This window comes from Zonotrichia leucophrys, chromosome 5 (genome assembly GCF_028769735.1).
Source record: "Zonotrichia leucophrys gambelii isolate GWCS_2022_RI chromosome 5, RI_Zleu_2.0, whole genome shotgun sequence".
NCBI lineage: Eukaryota > Metazoa > Chordata > Aves > Passeriformes > Passerellidae > Zonotrichia > Zonotrichia leucophrys.
In genome coordinates, this window is record NC_088175.1 from 31037935 (window position 1) to 31057467 (window position 19533).

General features: G+C 41.4%; 1 protein-coding gene across 2 annotated transcripts in view; it reads left to right on the top strand.

Moving 5' to 3' along the window:
• Window positions 1–19533, top strand: part of CDAN1 (codanin 1) — a 32025-nt gene that overhangs the window by 5360 nt on the left and 7132 nt on the right. For both annotated transcript variants that reach the window (XR_010440411.1, XM_064713865.1), the window contains exons 4-22: window positions 2063–2256; window positions 2690–2809; window positions 3684–3762; window positions 4147–4267; window positions 5270–5379; window positions 6074–6163; window positions 7205–7280; window positions 9297–9505; window positions 10129–10243; window positions 11040–11183; window positions 11800–11966; window positions 12501–12582; window positions 13266–13355; window positions 14405–14459; window positions 15498–15631; window positions 16292–16395; window positions 17833–17982; window positions 18385–18448; window positions 18941–19019. Coding sequence is in view for 1 of the 2 variants with exons in the window: in XM_064713865.1 (XP_064569935.1) it covers window positions 2063–2256; window positions 2690–2809; window positions 3684–3762; window positions 4147–4267; window positions 5270–5379; window positions 6074–6163; window positions 7205–7280; window positions 9297–9505; window positions 10129–10243; window positions 11040–11183; window positions 11800–11966; window positions 12501–12582; window positions 13266–13355; window positions 14405–14459; window positions 15498–15631; window positions 16292–16395; window positions 17833–17982; window positions 18385–18448; window positions 18941–19019 (2183 nt within the window). In the remaining variant the exon portion in view is untranslated. The remainder of the gene's footprint in view (window positions 1–2062; window positions 2257–2689; window positions 2810–3683; window positions 3763–4146; window positions 4268–5269; window positions 5380–6073; window positions 6164–7204; window positions 7281–9296; window positions 9506–10128; window positions 10244–11039; window positions 11184–11799; window positions 11967–12500; window positions 12583–13265; window positions 13356–14404; window positions 14460–15497; window positions 15632–16291; window positions 16396–17832; window positions 17983–18384; window positions 18449–18940; window positions 19020–19533) is intronic.

The following is a 19533-nucleotide window of genomic DNA, read 5'->3' on the forward strand; positions in this document are numbered from 1 at the left end:
TTGTGTCCTGGTTCCAGCCAGGACAGTGTTCATTTTTCAGTAGCCAGGAGAGGGCATGGCCAGGACAAAGTGAAAATGACAGAAGAATATCCAAACCAGATATTGGTGACCTTAAATTATAGTTTGCCAAAGCCAAATGTGTCTGTGGTATCAGACTAGCATACTAATGCACCTAGCTCATGTTTGCCACTTTAGAGGTATGCTGGCTCTGGAACAATGACCCTCACTTCAAAAGTGTAGTCAGTTCTCACTGCTTTTATGAGATTTTTCTCTTCATGGAAATGAATGTGTGGCTATCTCCTATGCATCTTTCCTTAGATTGCACAGGCAAAGCAATTGGGTGTAATTAGACTGGGTTTGAAGATTGCACCAAAACACATTGGTTTAGAAAAAATGAGTTAGTGATGCAAATGTGTGGAAAGTGTTAATGGTCTTGCAAGGTAGGTAGGCTAACAGAAGCTTGCAGTCAGAGAAAACAGAATATGGGCACTTGAGATTCTGTTTTAAAGATTTTGTTCTTGGGGGAATTCCTCAGGACACATGGGTGTAATTCTTTTCCTGCTAAGTTTTGCAGTTCTCTTCAGTGGGACCAGAACTGGCTGAAACATATCCAGTAGAGTCTAATGAATTACTGCTTGTACTGAGCCTGCAGCAGAAATGCTCAGGATTCAAACCTGCCACTCTGCACTTAAGTCTAGCACCTATTCCAGTCTGAGTTCTACCTGAAACGTCCCAGTAATGTGTATCAACTGAAGTCAGTGAAATAGCAGTATGTGGTTGGTTGGATCTTGCCCATGCAGTGATATTCTCATCTGACCCATCATGCTTGAAAGCTGGGAGACATTGCTGTGTCCTCAGTTGTGGTGAAATACAGAAGTAAGGCAGTCTTCAGCCAGCTAGATCCCTTTGAGCAGGGGCAGAAGGTGAATTTCATCCTGAGGTAGATGACAGCACTGGGGCAGAAGTGAAGCACAGTCTAACTGCATTATTGGAAACTTGCCATGGGTAAGGTCACAAAGTACTTGATAGTGGGCTCATCCCTTGGGTGCGATCACAAAGTACTTAATGAATAATTTTCTTCAGTTCTATCTATTACTCAATAATTTTCTTCGGTTAGTTGATTATGTTCATTGCAAGGAAGCTGCTGGTAATCTTTCTACTTCCATTTTGGGACCAGTTGTTCTTCATCACAGCAATAGGCCAATTGAAAAGATTCTTTGTTGCAGGTGAAAATGCTTCTGACTTCCCAGAGCCCTTAAAGTGACTTAAATCTTTCACTTTTGATACAGTGTGGCAAGAGGTAGTGTGTTGTTCCAAGTGGAAACATTCCATTGGAATCTTTGACAATCATTTGATATTGCTGTTACTGCCTGGTGTCCTGTTTCTCAAGTGTGTTACATATGCTACCCTGGTGTTGCATTTTGGATGACCTCTCTAGATAAAGTTTTGTACAATGTCTGTGTATTTAACTAAGTGATCATTTTTGATTTAGAATCTAGCAGTCAAAGTGGTTTGTTCCTTCTGTTGTTTACGTTGCCAGTCTGGGATTTCATCAGCTGTTGCATTGCCTTTCCACTTATTGGTATTGGATCTTCTCAGAGTGTCATTACTTTACATCTATAACAAAGGGGTGGATGTGAGCCCTATTTTCATAGATGTTTTAAAATATCTACCTGTCAGAAACTGTACGTGAAAGTAAGATTTTTAGGACCAGGTCTCTAACAGATTCCCTGTCCTTAACAGGTAGCAGTTCAGATGAGAGAAGGAATAACATCTGCTAGTTGGTTAATTTGGTCAAAGTGCTACACTATTTTAACAGAGTTGCAGTTTGAATGGGATTCTTTAGTCTTTTGCTTGCTAACCTCAAGAACTATTCTCTGTTAGATAAAGATGACTTAAATTACTGTCATGCTAAAAGCTGCTTTAGACAGTGTAAATGACATGGTTTAGTTATTGCAGAATTTCCTTCATGCTACACTGGAAGAGAAAGACCTCTTCTGGCTGCATGGCTGCTCTAGATCATCTTCAGTCACATGGTTATGTTGCTGCTCTTGAATTTCAGATGCAAATTGCTGCACCAGGCATCTTCTCCTGCAGGGATATCCTTTGATCCTTGTACTCCAACTAAGCCTAGCTACTCTCGCAGTGCCAGCCTTCCTGCTGAAAGCCATTTGGTGACCTGTGCAAATCCTGCTAAGGTTTCCTGCAAGAAACAGTTGGAGTGTCTGGCACAGCTCTATTCATCCTGTATAGCAGGTGAGGACACAGAAGATGTGAAACTGACCTTTCTTTGAGCTTTGAACTTGCATGTGTGTTGTGAGAGGGAGATAGATGGGAAGTGGAAGCTGTGAGATAGTTATAGTGTACAAACAAATGACATCTGGAAAAAGAAGGTAAGCCAATACTTTTATTTAAATAAATGAACACTTGGCAAAAGTGTAGGGAAGGAGGTGAGCCTGATGCAGTACTCTGAGCTGCAGTAGACTGAAGTTGTATGTCCCATATGAAACCAGACTGTTCCCTAACACATCTTCCACATGCTGATCTACACTGTATCACAGTGTCATGTTGGGGGGAGACAATTGTTTGCTGACTACCACAGAGCAGGCATCTACCTTTTTACCTTTGTGTATTAAAGCACGACAGTATTGAGTAATCCACCTTTAACATCTCAATTACTCTCTCTCAGAAAACCTGGTACCAAATATTTTTCTGGAACTGTTTTTCGTTCTGCAACTGTTGACATCTAAAGGCACTTCTACTGCAGAAGATGGGGATAGTGACCCTGAAATCAGTGAAAGAAATAGAGGTAAGCAGTAGTAATGAAGGGAAAGGATTTTGCTTCCATAGAATGAGAAAGTGTTGTAGACTAGCTTGGACAGTTATTCTTAAATTACATAAAAATGTCTTATTACCACTGTGGGACTCATCTGAGATGCTGACAAAAGTCATGCATGTATGGAAAGTGTTCCACAGTATGATAGAGTGGGGTTGCTAGCTAGTTTGAATCTAGTTTTCTGTTATTGTGCGAGATTTGCTGTAGCTACTTCTATCACTGACTTTTAGAGGGAAGGACAGATGTGCATGAGTTGCTTCTCCATTGATCCTACAACTCAAATGTGCTGTTGACCTGCTATGTGTTTATTAAGCTTCAGGTTTGGATCTGAGTGCATAGGATCCAGCTGTATTGTTGCATTTGGTTTTTGGCAAATTCAGCCTTAAGCTTGATGCAATTAGTACTTTGATATGGATAGTACAACCAAAAGAGTGGCTTTAGGATGAGACCCACCACACCCTCCTCCACCCCACATGCCTCAATTTGATTGACCTTTGTTTTGCTATTCTTTGATTCTTAGGGCTGAGATTAGGAACATGAAATCTTCAGCTATGGGAACACCATTTTATAATTGTTTTTAGTTGTTCTACTTTTCTTGTCCTGTGTCTCTTTATTGTTGTTCAGAACACTGAGAGTCTTTTCTTTCCCACACAACATTAAACACTTCAATTGCCTTTAGTATAGGACGGATAGGGAATGAGAACTTCTGAAAATTGAATAGGAGTCTGGGAGATTATTTTTGATTATGTCAGTTCATACTTTCCTTAAAAGCTAATTGTTGGTCCTTTAGTTTATAAATGGTAAAAGGTACTTTTGTTGTTGTCTCATGTTTCTTTTTTCCTCTCAGATGTGTCAGGGAGACAGCATTTTGAAAGTGTGCACAACTGTGTTTATTTTGCTGTTCAAGTCTTGGATTATCAATATGAGTGAGTTGAATTCTTTTTTCATCTGCTTGTGTCTGCAGTTGTGTGTGGGATTAAGCAAATTTGCTTGGGTTGTAGAACTTTACCAGTTAAAGGCACAGAGTTTTAATTTTTCAAAACATACAGCTTGACCTGGATTTGGATGGCTGTGGGTTTCCTTGCACTGATGTGTCCACTGAACTTTGTTGTAATTGTGCAAGAACTGGAGAGTCGTGAGATGAGAATGATAGCAAATACAGATACCAGTAGGATTTCCTGCTGGCACATGTCCTTTAGAACTCTTTTCTTGGCAGCGTCATAAAATGTAAACATAAGCATTTCTTTAGAACTGCTCATGTGTTTTTATCTGTCTGTCTCTCTGAGCGTGATCCCCCATTATCTTGGCAGAGTTATTTCCCATTTAGAAAAGGGGGTGCTGAAGCTTTTGGCCGAAAATGAGCGGATTGCATCGTTTTCTCCCACCTTGCACAAGAGGCTCAGGCAGGCTTATGAAAGCAGCACAGCTAAGGTAAAATTTGGCAGACCCCAAGTGACATTGCTTCAAGCCTTTGTGTTGTTGTTCCTTTATTTGCAATGGCTTTGATGTTAAATCTCATTCTTTCTATTTCATCTTCTTGTGTTGACTTTAGAAACTGCCTAAAAGTGCTTTTTTTCCTTGTCAGTGGGTGAGTGAGTTGCTGGGTCCAGTGATTGTTGGCTGTGAATCACTGCTGGCTGGCCTTATGTTGTGCTCCAGGCCCTGACCTCAGCCAGAGACTTTGACAGGGTCAAATTTTGCTTTTGAAATTCTCACCTAATAAACATGGATCCCAGGAGAATGATTTGTTAGGTGCAATATGAGAAGGTAGTTTCAAAGATTTGGATTTTTTTTCATACATATGGACTCTTTAGACAAACAACATTTCACAAGAGACAATCCAGACTGGGAAAAAATGGTTCCCTTGTGTAATCAACTGGGTTAGGGAACCAGTTTGGTTGGTGGGAATTGCATGGTAGAAATGTATTTTGTATCTCATTTCATCCATCTTTTAAAAATGGAAACTACTGTTATCAAAGAAAGGACAGTGTACTGAGATTGGGACTTGTCAGTAGCTGAGCTTTAAAGTTGTTAAAGTTGTAAATAAAGGTCTTGTTACTTGAAGAACAGTAAGGAGAAAGAGTAAGGTAACAGAAATTGCCAACCGGGATCCTGAATTTTCCCAAGCCCTATATTGAAGGTGTATTTCAACTGTTTGTGGGTACTGTATCAATACTGGTTGCAATCTGGTCAGCAGAGATTTAAGGGGACCAGATACTTTCTCTCTTAATGTTGAGTGATTCTGCCTCTGTAGCCTAGTGTAGATTGTAAAAGTTGGTGTTTGCTGGTAGTTAGCAATTGGGAAGTAACGTGTAGTAACAACTCAGCTAGTGATACTTGTTTCCTAACCTGCCTCTTCCCTGGTCTTTTTCTTGGTCTCAGATCGTTTAGAGACTTCCATTAGCTTAATGACTGCCTTTATATTTTTAACAGGTGTCTCTCCTGCTGCCATGCTCTGTACAGTCTGTTTCTTTTCAGCCAGAAACTGATAATCGCTCAAACTTTCCCAGTGACAGAGCATTTCACATATTTAAGAAACAAAGGTAAGTTTCTTCTACTGTTCCTGAATGCTCAAGGTATAACCTTTGCATGATTGTGACTAAAAGATATTAAGAATGTCTCATGTATGCTACATGCTGTAGAAGAAAATCTTGAATTTTTTGCTCTAATTAAATGAAAAAAAGTCTTTGTCCGTATTGACTGCAGGAACTAAATGGTTAATGTCTTTAGAGAAGAACAGCCTAATTCTTCAGGAGTTATTGAGACTTCTGATAATGCCAGTACAGTGTGTCACCCTACTGGATTGCTTCTGCATATATATCTGGTATGCTTTTATTCTTCCTGCTGCCTCTCTCCATGCTTGCAGTGACAGGGTGAGGGCAGAATGACAAGTTGTCTTGGTCCTTTTCTTTTTCTCATAGGTATTACTACATGTGGCTTATTCTTTGCTGCCTCTCAGTCTTCACTATGTCTGTCTGGTAATGGCTGTTTTGGTCATTCCATCATAGATTGGGCATAACAAGCTTAAGCACTTGCTGTCAAAGACATGGAAAATGGAAACTCACTGAAGTACTGCTAACATTTATGAGTTTTTCAAAGGTATCTGAATGATTGGAGACTGGAGCTATTTAATCTGAGGTAGATTCTTGCTGGGAAGCTTTGGAACAATTAATGCTCTGTTGTTTCTTCAAATTTTGAAGAGTGGGAATTCATTCCCTTAAATATCTTGGTTCACAGGGATATATTTTATGAACTTCTGCGTGAATGGGAGGATAACAATGAGAAAACTGGCTGGGACTTTGAGAGAGTTCTGGGCAACAAGATCAGGTAGGAGCCCTAAGCAACTTCAGCTGTCTCTTTAATGTAGCTGAATTGCTGGTGAATCATGCTGCACTTGGCATCCTTAGTTCCCTGTCCTGCCTGATCTTCTGCACTACTCTGCAGGGTGCTGTGGGCTGCTTGGAAAAAGCTGCCCATGTACACTTGCTTCTGAATTGAAAGGCATCAACCTTTACCTTAAAGAAACAAGCCATAAATGGCAGGGGCCCAATTTGTTCAGTCCTGATGTTGATCTTTCCCTTTCATAATCACAGGAAGAGCTACTCTCAAAACCAGTGTATTGTCTGAACATTGTTGTTATATACACTCATGTGTGCATGTCATGTTTTCCATGTCAGGCTCCTCTTAAGTGAGGAGAAGTGTGTTATATGTTCAGAAGCTGTTCACTCTTCTGATTATTTCAGGGGTCTAGTGCATTGGCTCTGAAAACAAGACAACTGTGTGTCTTTCTGTGGAGAGCAGACTGTTTTATTCATTTATTGCTTTATCAAAATGCAGTATATATAAAGAAACTATTATAGCATTGAAAGCAGTTGCCTTGTGGGTTTTTGTGTTAATCTCAACCACCAGCCTACTTAAGTAACATGTATGTAGGTGGCATTTCATCACAAGAGCAAAACAAGGCTGAGGCTTAAACTGAGAAATTTTGGGGCATCAGAAGTAGCACTGTTGCTGTTTCCTTAATTCATATATGTGAAATCTCAACTTACTGTTCTGGGCAGGGAAGAGTGGGAACTGAATGAGTTTATTCTTTTTTCTAAATAACAACATTATTGAAGGAAAGCAAGAGATTCTTTTTATCTCTAGAGCTGTGTTTGCTCTGCAGGTGCTCAGGGAGAATTTTTGTTTCCATGTCAGCTCAATGCCTGGGAAACTGGGTTATAAATATATTGCTTTTTTTTCAATGATCTTTGGAGATTGCCTTCTTAAAAGTAGGGTTTTTAATGCTTTTGGTGTAGTTTGAGGTTAGAACACTGTTTTTTGTACTACAAAGTTCCAGTCAGAATCTGATCATGTTTTCCTTCACAGGGCCATGATGGCTCACCTGTCTGCAACCTGCAACCACAGCCATTTTGCCAGGCTCTTTCAGAAACAGCTTATCCAGGTAAATGACTTGGGCTGTTTAATGACTGTATACATCAAAGTGGGTTTGATCCTTCCTTGGCCTGAGAAAACAAGCCATGTCTTGGGATCTTCTTTGAGATTTTCCTATTGAAACATTTTTGGGGAGAGACAAGTTTTCAGAATGGGAATTTCTTTCCTTCTTCAGAAATAATCAGTGATAAATTACCAATGAAGTCTCTTTAAATGAGGAATAAGGCACACTGAGAACATGATGAGTTGTAAGCATTCATTCTTCATGGTTAATTACTTTGTCCTTCTAATTTTAGTACAGTTTCTGGAAATTTTCGGGATGTATTTTGGCATTTGTCAAGTGCAGAGGTTCCTAGTTGTGTTTGTTAGCAGCATGAGTGCAAAAAATCTGTGTAACAGTCAACAGGCTGGTTTTTGGTACGGTGTTGCTGTTGTAATTTGGTGGGGGGTGGGGTGTTGGCCAATTTCAAGCATCATCTGCCTTCATTGTAAGTAGATAAATGAAGAAGAAGATTTGCTGTATTCTCTGTAGACTTGTGGCTTATTGGTGGGCTCCTTTTGGAGAGCAAAACAGCCAGAGAGCCTCACCTTGAGTGTTAGCTCATACACATTGCCAGGAAGTTGCATGCTCTTGGAATGTTGTAAATTCCTTTAGTGTCAAGTCTGAGTTTGCATCAGTGACCTGTGTGATTGTATGGGTGTGTTCATGGAAATTGTGGGAAAGAGGTAAGATTAACCTTGTTGCATCAGTAGGGTTTAATTAGTCATAGGTGCTGTATTTCTCCTTTGTATCTGTGCCTTCTTAATGAAGACTGCAGGATTTCACAAGGGTAGCCAAAAATCTAAATGGATCTAAACCGGTGTCTTCAATGGATCCAGTGTGTCTGTCTGGGAAATGATTGCAGACTCTTGTGTGGATTATGGTGCTTTTGCAGAAATGAACCGAGACTGAGGACTTGTGTCAGGGTCTGGTAATTTAAAGATAGAGAAGTGTAGCAAGATATTCCTTTGGGGAGGTGCCCCCAGAACATGGGCTCTGTTTGGAATAAATGGACCTAGTACTTGCTCACTTGATAGACATTCTTAAATGTTGCTTCTTATTATTATACTCTCTCTCATTAAAACTATCATGACTTAGATGTAGGGATATGCAGTCAACTTAGATGTAGGGATATGCAGCCAGCTTTTCCTTTTGCTGGGTATTTGCTAGGTTATGTCTGAAGTGCTGTGTCCAGTCTTGGGCTCACCAGCACAAGGAAAGAAAGATGCAGACTTACTAGAGCAAGTCCAGCTCAGGGCTTTGTAAATGATTAAGGCACCAAGCGTTTTTTGTATGAGAAAAAATGCTGAGACCTGGGAATATTCAGCCTGGAGAAGAGAAGGCTCCAGGTTGCCTTGGTGCTGTTATAAATACCTGCTGGGAGGGAATGAAGAAGAGGGAGTGAAATTTTTCTCAGTAGTATTCACTGACAGGTCAGGAGGTGACCCTGACTGAACAACAGGGTTGGATTAGATGATCCAAGAGACCCCTTCCTAACAGTTCTGCAGTTCTGTAATTTTTTGAGTCTTGAGTTGTATCTGTGTGTTTGAGGCAGTGGGGCATTAATTTTTAAATGTTATTTAACTCCGCGGAAGTTCAGGAAAACCTGCCCTGGGAACATGTAGTGCAGCATCATGTTCCTTGGAGGCTGAGCTAAAGATCCTACTGAGTGGTTCATGAAGATTGTGAGAGGGATAGGCATTCTCTCCACATATCCCTGTGTAGTCTGCTAGGTATGCCCTAGTTAGATGTGTAAGATTAGAATTCCATCTCACTAGACCTCTAGGCTGTGTATGGCCAAGGTGGGTAGCGTGTTTTGGCATGGGGAAGAGTTGTTCTGTATGTTCCTGGGCACCAGGAGAGACCATGCGTGGATTACTCCAAAAGCAGTCTTGTGAGGAAGGGATAATATGCTGGCTGAGAGATGGAGTGAAATGATGCCTTGTTACAAATAATCCACCTCGCTGCTCTTTCTGTCTCCTAAAGATGTGCAAAGGTCCTGTCGGTGGTGGTGCAAGCTGTGGAGACACCCCAGACCAGGATGTCCTTAATATGCTGGGCTCTGATAATCTGAGCCGTCTGAAGAGGCTGCAGGAGAGATTTATTGTTTCTCAGAGCATCAGAGGGCCTTGTCCACCCCCTTCATTCCCTGGGTGCCAACAATTCTTCAGGGACTTCATCCTCAGTGCTGGAAGGTGAGTGGCCTGGGCTTGCTGTTCCCTCTGAAATGTGTGGGCAGTGGAAGCACCAGCATGTTTCTCTTGCAGATGGGAGTTATCCAGAAAGTTGGGACTAGATGATATGGTAATGATTTTTCTGCTATAAACCCACAGTATTTTTTTGGAGCTGTCAGCATTTCCCAGTGCCAAGGCATGCAGTGCTACCTAGCAAGGACACTGGACTGGACAAATGCTTCTTGTGTGATAGTGCATGAAGCTAAAGTGTACAGAATGAAGCCAGGTTGTTTTGTTTAATAAGTTTTTCACAATTCACAGCACGGGGGAATGATAATTTATGTGAAAATTTTATCTTAAATTCAGTTATTTTATTGATTCCTCATTTGGCAGATTGATTTTTATTATCCTTATGCTGAGACTTGTTACATAGCATCTCTTAAAAAGTACAAAAGAAGAGTGGAAATGAAGGTGGTCAGCCAGTCCTAAGTCTTCTCTCTTGCATTCTTGTCTGTCATTGTGTAATGTTGTATGTCTGCTGATTGTTACAACTCACAAGATAAGCTCAAAATTCTGCAGTGTGTTAGTTGAGGTTTTACTGCTGTTTTCAGCTCAGTCTGACTCATCATCATCTTTTGCTGAAGTTACCAGTTCAATCAGCACCTGATGGATAGTCTGTGCCTGAAGATACTTGAACTGAATGGTCTTACTCTGGTGGAGCACGAGCACAGTGATGGGGAAGCAGAGATGGAGGAACAGGTAGGTTTGCTTTGTGCAAACACATCTGTCAGGAATTTCTCTGAGCTGTTCCAGTAGTCAAACAGTTACTGGCTTGATTGTAAATTGCTTGGAGCTTCCACCACAGTTTTTACAGGACAAGAGCTTTGTCATTTGGTTTTGTCATAACTCTGCAATTTGCTAATTTGTCTGAACCCCTTACCTGCATGCCTCAGGGTGCTTCATAGAACTGTCATAAGTGCAGAATAGTGTGAAAGCCTCCTCTTTAGGTTGTTATAACCTGTGTTAGATCAATGAAATGACCACATCCAGTTGTGGCAGCCCATTGCAATAAGTTCCTTGTTACTTTTCCATATAAAAAGATTGTAGTTACATTGAATTTGTAGATATACTTGTTAATGGGTGTACAGGTGTTTCTTCACTCAGGTCTGCATATCAGAGGTGTCACAGCTTATAGTCTTTTAGCAAAGTAGCAGCCAAAGGTTGATGGACACTTGCAGAGTAGTAGTGCTCTAAAGGAGGCAATGTGAGATCAGCTCTGCCTCTCATTGACTCCAAAGTTCTTAATGCATAGATACGATTGAGCAGCTGCTTGTCTTAGAAAGCCCCTGAAGAATTCCCTCTTGTGAAGAGGTGAAGCAATGAGACAGAAGCAATTTAAAATACTTGATAAATATGTATTTTGGAAACTTACCTTTATAAAAAGCAGAGCTGAAGCTATGTGGCCCTTTTAGATGAAAGGAGTGGAGGTTTAGCATAGACATTTGCTTTGCCAGTGTGGGCTAGCATAGCTTCAGCTCCCTTTTCTTCATTTTAGGATGAAAAGAAGCGTTTCACTGTGGCCCTGTTGAGTCTCCGACTCCTCGCCAAGTTCCTGGGGTTCCTTGTGTTCCTGCCCTATCGCACTGCGGAGCAGCCAACCAGAGACCTGCAAGATTCCGCGCTGGCGCTGAGAAACCAAGTAAGGAAGAGCACTGCCTTTTGCTGGACAGGCACTTCTGCTAGCTCAGGGAGCATTGTGGGTAGTCATGCTCTTTCAAAGCAAGCCAGTGTTCCTGGGATGATGTTGTGTGGTCCTGTGTCCCTGCTGCATATTCTGGGGTTGGGAACAAAGGAAAAAGGAATTTGTGTAATCTCGAAAAGAGGGAGTAAAGCACCAGTGGTAAGGTTGTCAGTCTTCTGTTGTTTCTGCTAATCTGGGTCTGTCATACCAGAAATTTCACCTAGCTAAGACAACTTGTATTGATAGTGTAAAATCCAGCTACCAGAACTGATTGTGTTAGTTTTGCACCCATCTCCCAGCAGTGTGCCACCGAACGGAAGCAATGGACCTTGACTCCATTTTTTATGTAGTCAGGCTTTTAGCCTTGCTTTTGAAATTTCCAGTGGGACCTTTGGTTGCAGTCATAGTTTGGTTTTTACCTCTGGTCATGTGCAAAGAAGTGTTTTCATTAGCCAGAAGTCACCAGTACAGAAAATGAAATCCTAGAAAGAAAAGTCAAGATATAGACAAAAGTTTTCTATAAGTAGCAGAAGATAACTTCAAGCTGCTGGTTTAACTTCTCTTGTCCTTTAAGACCCTGCCTGTACTGGATATATTAAAGCTTCTGAGACAATCTATTCGGAATCAACGTTCTATCCTCACTATTCCTTGGATTGTGGAGTACCTTTCCCTTGTGGATCATGTTGCTCCTTTCCTTGATTATTACAGGAAAGTGTTTAGTCTCTTGCTGCAGGTATACAGGTAAGAGCTTGGGAAAATATATCTGTAAAGAACTTTTCAGTGAATGTTTGATTTTTCTTTTTTTTTTTTTTTGTGGTGCAAATCATGCATATTTTATATTACATAAAGCTGCAAAGAGAACATAGTCTAAACTTTGGGATTAATACTTGATTCAAATTTGTGGTTTTTATTAAGTAAACAAAATCTTTAAATCCCGCTTGATCACTCTACATCTGCAGCTGTGATTGACCTTCAAGCTGGAGCTTGAATTTTGACCTTAAACCTACAAGGTTTCCAATGCCTAAATAATTTTCTAGTTTTCTTTCCTATATACATGAGGAAAATTTGAAGCACATTCTAGAGAATGGCTTGTCTAGTGTAAACTTAAGACAGGATGTTATGCAGGTACATACAAAAAAGGCAGACATGCAAGGAATGTGTTCATGGTATATAGATAGTGTAATTGGTAAGTGAATGGTTTGGGAATGTTTTCCTTAATGAAAATTGAGCTGCTGAAAACTGACACTCTGTCTTGGTACTTCTGGTGCATGGCAGGTTAATGGTCCTTTCTGAAGACAAGGAGATGAGTTTCCTGAACAAACTGCTGATCCTTGCAGTTCTGGGTTGGCTTTTTCAGGTAGAGTCTCCTCTGTGCATGTAACTCCTCTCTGAAGAAAAAGCAGGGCACAGAACTCAATACAAAATAGTACTGAAATGAATTAAAACAATTCAATACAATAGTTTGTTCTTTTATCATGGGTTTCCTACCCTGTTGTGGGGTTTAAAGAATAACTGTATTTTAGTGGAGAATTATTTTCCTTTAGTGGAATTGTGTGAAGCAACAATTTTTTTCCCAATAGGAATTGCAATTGCATCTGAAATACATTCTGTATTTACTAATCTGCAACCTTGCAAGAAAATTGACAGCTGATTGCTGTTAGACCTGGAAGCTCTTATCACAAAGATGGTGTGCTAGCTGTCAGCCTTAAATTACTGAGGAATTTATTGGATAGAGGGATGGTGTATGATGAACTTTTAAAATTCTTTTGTGCCTCCAGTTGGAAGCAAGGTAATTTCTTAGCAGGAACCTGTTGGAAATGTGGAAGATGCTGTATGGGGAGAATAAGAAAGGTGGCTTTTGTTACTGTGATTAAAATAAGTCTTTAATTTTATGGAAAATTCTCCTCAGGGCAAGAAGATTTTTAGTAGGGTCATTTTTTTGTGGGTGGCAGGGCGGTGAGATTTTACTGTCCTGTTATCAGAAATAGTGGAAGTTACTGTGTTCATTTTGGGTTGCAGCTGCTGGGTTTTCTGTTTCAGGTTCCATCAGTTCCTGAAGAATTGTTTTTTACTGCTGACGACAGGCAGGAGAGATTTGTGATGGACACTGTGACATCTGCTCAGGCTCTGGTGAGTTAGTGCAGCAGCATGTCTTCTGAATCAGTGAGGGAAGATGGACCTACCACTTCCTCAGGAGCTGTAAGATTTGATCAGGAACTTGCCTTCAGGGCAGCTGCACTGAGCATATGGAGGCCAATGGATGTGGTGCCCAGTTTGGCCAAGTGCCTCAATTGCATCTGTGTTATGGGTTGTGAACTCTGTGTTGCAGCTCTGGGTTTTCTGTCAGGCAGGAGCCATCTCATCTGCTGCAATAATTTGCAGAACAGGTGCCAAGTTATGCTGGAGGATGAGATGCTATTTTCCTGCAAGGTGAGTTGACAAAACTGTAGCTGTTCCCAGAAATAAGCAAAAGTAATGGTGAACAGAAATAGAATGATGGGACTGTAGAGCAAGGTTGCTGTTTGTGAGATCACCTGTTTTCCAGTGTCATGATAAAGGGTGACTGAACTGAAAATGCTATGAGTAAGCAGGAAAGGAGGTGAGGGTATGGCATGTGTGATGTTTCAGATAATTCCTAGACATGCAAGGGGATATATAGTATTCCATGGAAAAGTGGTGTAGATGCTAAGATACATTTCCTTGGTGGATGGGATCTGAAATTCCTGTTCCTCCCATGGCCCTGCATGTTCTGTGTTAATAGTGAATTAACATTTCTCCCTGGCATGGTATTCCATGGATGAAGGCACTTGTGGAGGTGTAATGCATAGCAGATGTGCCTCATTTATTTTCCTCCATGGATAGGTTTCTCCCTTATGAGTAGAGGCTGTGGTAGCAGTCCTGGTTTCTTTTTTTAATGCAGCTTTCAGCTGGGCTTTGATAGTGATCAGGGGCAAAGGCTGAGCTAGGCTAATAAATGAAGAGCAGCTCATTCTGTGTTATGGGGACTGAACACTTGGGCTGCAAAGTTCATTATTTTACTGTGTGTTTGAAATCCAGCGATTGTTTTCATGGAAAGGTAGCCCTGAAACCTGCCTGTGACTGCATGTATGGGATTTCTGACTTGAAGATTGTTTATTTGGTACTGTATCCTTTCAGCATTTCCTTAATTTTCTCACCAGGACTTTGTACCCTTGGTGGATCAGCAGTTACTTTATACCTGCTGTCCCTATCTTGGTGAGTATTTACTTATTTTTACTATATACATAAAATATATTAGTATATATTTACTTTTATTTAGTCAGTTGTTTATATTTGTTGTTTGGTACTGAGTCCTTGGATCACCTTTCTTACTCCTCTTCACAACGAAGGTCCCAGTTGTATATGCAAGAACCTTGATAAGAAGCTGTATTGCAGAAGCTCCTGCAGCTGTGGATAGTATCTGCTAAAGCTGAGGGAGGGAGGTTACCTAGTCAGGATAGTTGATTCAGAGCCTGAATCCAGAGGGACAGGGCAAGCCACTCCTTACAAGCTGTAAGGAAGCTTTACAACAACACAGCTTTTCTATCCTAGGTGCAGGAAGAGGAGTTTGTGCTGCAAGAAATGTCTTGATCCTTGAGCAGATTTTTGCTGCCAGGCAGAGGGGAAAAATCTTTTTGTGCCCTGGTGTTTTGTCAGTTTGTTTGAGATAGCTTTTTCATGGGATGTGTCTGCCAATGGTAAAATTCCTCTCTATAGACAATAGAGTCCCAGATGGGGAGATGGTGCTCTTCTTACTGAGGCTTAGTAGAGAAACTGTATGTTAAACCTCTATCACAAACTGTATGTTAAACCTCTATCACGAACTGTATGTTAAACTTGTCTCACAAAATCTTCTAGGGGCGAATAAGTTGTCCAGCTTTTCCCCCAGGATTTGCTCCTGTCTCTTGGAATTTTGTTTAACTGCTCCTCTTGTTGTCCTTGTAGACTTTACAGTTCTTGCGTGCCACACTAAAAAGGAAAGCACAAAAATAACTGGTCCCTCATCCTTCTGAACAAGTCCCATCTGCTAGGGGGCTTTTCAGAAGCTTCCTCTTCAGAGCCTTGCTGTGCCCTGCCAGTTATACATGTGGGATGCCCCCTCTGCTTCAGTGAAGCTTCTGCTTTTGTAGAAGCTGAGAGAATCTGCTCTGGGAACAGGACGGGAGAAGTGAAAGTTTCTTTCTTGAGTTTTGGGATTAGTTTTTCTCCTTTCTTATGGGGTTGACGATTGCTTTTGCATGTGTTCCTGTACAGGTGAGCTGCGTAAACTACTTGCCTCTTTTGTGGCTGGTAGTGGAGGCAAGAATGGCGGTTTTATGAGGAAAATCACTCCCACAGCTGCAGAGTCCTTAGCACCCAAGGCTTCTGTCACGCAGCGGAAGCTGCAGGTAACGAAATTAGGGAGTCACAAGGGGGAGAGGGGCAGGAGAAATTTGCTTGTGTGAGTGCAGGGTTATACAGTGGTCTCTTAATGCCAGGGAACATTGTGTTTAACAGTCAGGTGTCTTCACTCCCTGTTTTTCTGTTACAGTCATGTGGCTGGGATATGGTGTGGGTGCTGAAATCCAGATAACGTCAGTAAACATTCTTGAAGTTGGAGCAACTAGTCTTATTTATCTATTTCCCTCTTCTTTAACATAAAATGTTGGTATGTTTCTCATACTTTGTTTTGGTTAGATTGTAGCCATGCTTTCCACTGAGAGAAGGACATGCGCAGGAGCCTAGAGGGTTATCAGCCTCTAATTAAAAGGGCTTGTTCTTCCCAAAACAAGCTCTGTGTGGTGACTCACTACTAGTAGACACTGTCAGAACTCTCCCATTCCCCTTTACAGGTCTTTTGTAGCTTCAGAAACCCTGATAATAAGCTTTAAGTGATTAGAAGGGAATAGGGAGTACTATTCTGGGATGATGAATGCTACAGTAGCAGAAAGTTCTAGTGGAGGCAAACTGTCTTTTAGTAGATCTCCAGAAGGTAGTTCTGTCCATTCCTGTGCTGATGAGAGGAGGGTGGAGTGCTCTAATCAATTGTAGTGCTTTCTCTTGAACAGGTAGATTTGGAACAGGCTTTCTTCCACAACCAGCCTCCTTCCCTACGGAGGACAGTGGAATTTGTGGCAGAGAGGGTGGGATCCAACTGTGTGAAGCACATCAAGTAAGTGCTGGTCTGTGACTAATTACATTATAATTAGACAAAGAGTTGATCCTTTAAACTTGTGTGTATGGGGGAAAGAAGCTTCCATGGGGGTGTGCTGCGTAGCAGAGCACCAAGGCTGTGCAGGACTGACCAGCAACATCTGCTGTGATAGAGGGGAATTTGTGAAGGAATGTAGAGAGAAGGGGGATACATCTGTGGGACACTTTGTATGTGAATGCAGTGCAGCATTGAGACTTTTCAGCCTGTTCAGAGCATTCTTGCTAATGATAGGAAAATCTCATATCAGAAATGACCTCTGGAGGTCACTTGATCCAAACTCCTACTCAAAGCAGACCCAGCTTTCAAGTTAGGTCAGGTTTATTGGCACCTTTTCCAGCTGGAAAAGTTTCCATCTTTAAAGGATGAGGATTTAGCCACCTCTTTCTACCATGGTCCAATGCTCAGTTTTCCCAGGCTTTGTGAATAATGTTTCTTGTATCCTGTCATAATAGCTATCCATTGTTCCAGCTTGTGGATATTCCTGTCAATCTTTAGCAGTGCTCTTCCTGAAAGTCTTGTTCTGTCTTCTCTGTAAATTTCCTTCTCCCTTCAGCTTTTTCTTGTCTCCAGGCTAGGTGAAACTGACTCCTCCTTGTGGGTGTGTGCTCTAACATCCCAGCTATTTTAATAATTTTTTCTTTTCTCCTGCAGTTACTCAGATTGTCAATGGCTTTCTTGTCCTGAGATCCCAAAGCTGGACACAATACTCCAGATGCAGCCTCCCAGTGATGAGGGAAGCAGTAACTTCCCTTGACTTGCTGGCTGCACTATTGCTATTGTCTGCCCAGTGTAAGGTTGGCTTTCTTTGGACAGTCCTAACTCCCTTCCCTTGTTGTGGGAACCCCAGGTCCTTTCTGCAGAGCTGCTCTGTAGCCAGTAGACCCCAGCCTGTACAGATGCACAGTCAGTCCCATTTCTCCCTCTTTTCACAGCCCTCCTGTGTGGTGGCCCTGCCCTCCAGCTCATGAGCTTGCTCAGTTTGCACTGATCTGTTGTCAAGCTTGCTGAAGGCATTAAATGTTATCAGCCCCAAGGAATGGTGGTTTCAGTGGCTGCTGCTGACATCTTTGAACTTCTGAGCATTATCAATTGAGCGTGCAAGGGTAATGCTGCCAGAAAGGAGACCTGTGACCAAAAAAGTTTTTGGTAAAACCTAAAGACTTTTGACTCTTGAATCTTAGAACTGTTTTGGTATCTTCATTGCTGTTGTCTTCCATACACACAGAACAAGGAGATGATATAGATGATACAGCATGATTGATTTGTTTTTAGCAGAGTGACTTATAACATTTGAGATGGGTATCCCCCTAACCTGGGGAGAAGAGATGGTGCACTTAGTGTGCACTGTTTCTGTATTGATTTCAATCTGCCTGATTGTTCTTTGTTTTGTTGCAGGGCAACACTGGTAGCAGAGCTAGTTCAAAGGGCTGAAGCCATGTTGCAAGATAAAGTGAAGGAGGAGGATGTTAATAATGACAAACTGCTTGAAGAGGTGTGCACTCATCTGTATGAGGAAGGGGCCCAGGCACTCATCAAAGGCAGAGAGTAAGGAGGAAAAGTTATTTAAACATGTGCCTTCCTATCTCTTCTTACTGCAGAATCTATAAGCCTAATTTAGCTTGACCTGTCATGCTCAGGTTCTGGTAATTATAAACCATGCCCTCTGCTCTTCTTATGGTGAGTGTCTGCTGTGCTCCAGCCAGTTAATACTGTGTTTGTAGAAAGGAATAAAGGTGCTGTGTGTCCCTCTGCTCCAAACAGACATCCGCTGCAGCTATTGTATTTCTCCTCTTTGGAGAATTGATATTGCAGCTTAGTTGCTTGTAATTACCCTTTCCTTGTCTTGTTCTTTTAGTCTGATTTATTGCATTGCTACATAATGAACCTCTGAGTGTTGTCCAAGAACCTAGACTAACCCCGTGGCACACTTTCTTCCTTTTCTTGTAGATTTTGCAAAAAAAAAGGTCCTGAGGCAGTAAGAGTGTTGTTGCCAGAAGAGACATCTGCAGCAGTATGTATTTTCCCTAAAACTTATTAAAAGCCTTGACTTTAAGTCTGGATCATTACCATTTTTCCATTGCTGCTTCACTTATCCCTTAATAGCTCAGGTAAAGAAAATCTATTGATGCCCTCATGGGAGGACTGAGTGATAGCTAAGAAGAGTCACTTCTACTGGGCTGCCTTGCATATTGTGGGTAAAGTGATACTCCAGCTCATAGCTGACTAATGAGGCTAGAATGTTACAGAGATTGCATTTATCTTGCAATGATAATGCATTGGTTTTAGCATCAACTTCCACAAGAAGTTGATGAGGTTTTCAGAAAATCAAAATGCCTCAGTTGTATTGCTCAAACCAGCTGTTTCCATAGAGGAGGTGGTGTTCAGTTTAATTGTTGCATGCCAAAATTAAGCTTTTTCCTCTAGACTTCCTTCTGAATTTTCACTGACTGCAGTGCTGTGGCTGATAGTAAATCTCCAATGATTTGTTATCCTCCCTGTAAAGGTTTTAAGTAGTGCAGAAAACATTGCGGTGGAGCTGGCTACCGAGAGAGCCTGTGGCTGGCTCTCTGCCAACATTGCAGGTGAGTGTTTTTACCTTGAGCTGGAGCTTCTAACCTGTGCATTGTGCTCCTTTTTTTCTGAGATCAAGGGACAGACAGTGTTATAAAGTACTTGGTCCTATTCATTTTTTGGTTTTTTTTTTTTTTAGTGTAAAGTATGCCGTTGCTCTGTTCCTCCTTGTTTAGGAGGAATTATAATTATTTCTAGCTCTAAGAACCTTCATTGGGGATCTTTTGGACTTGGCCCATGGTAGTGATTTTTAGTTATGGAGTCTTGTAGGATGATGAGAGTAAATGCTGTGGAAATGCTTCTGGAAATGTCATCTAGGCTGAAGTTGTCTTAGCACTTCCAGTGTGTACAGACAACTGCTCTCTCAAAAGATCATATGGTCACATGTACAGAGTGCCTCTGAAATCTCCTGTTAAACAGACACTTCTTGGACTGGGTGCATTTTCTGCAGGCTGAAGGCAAATGTAGTCTTTTTATTCTGTAATACTGCACTGGCTACTCTTCAGAATCTCTGAAAACCCATTT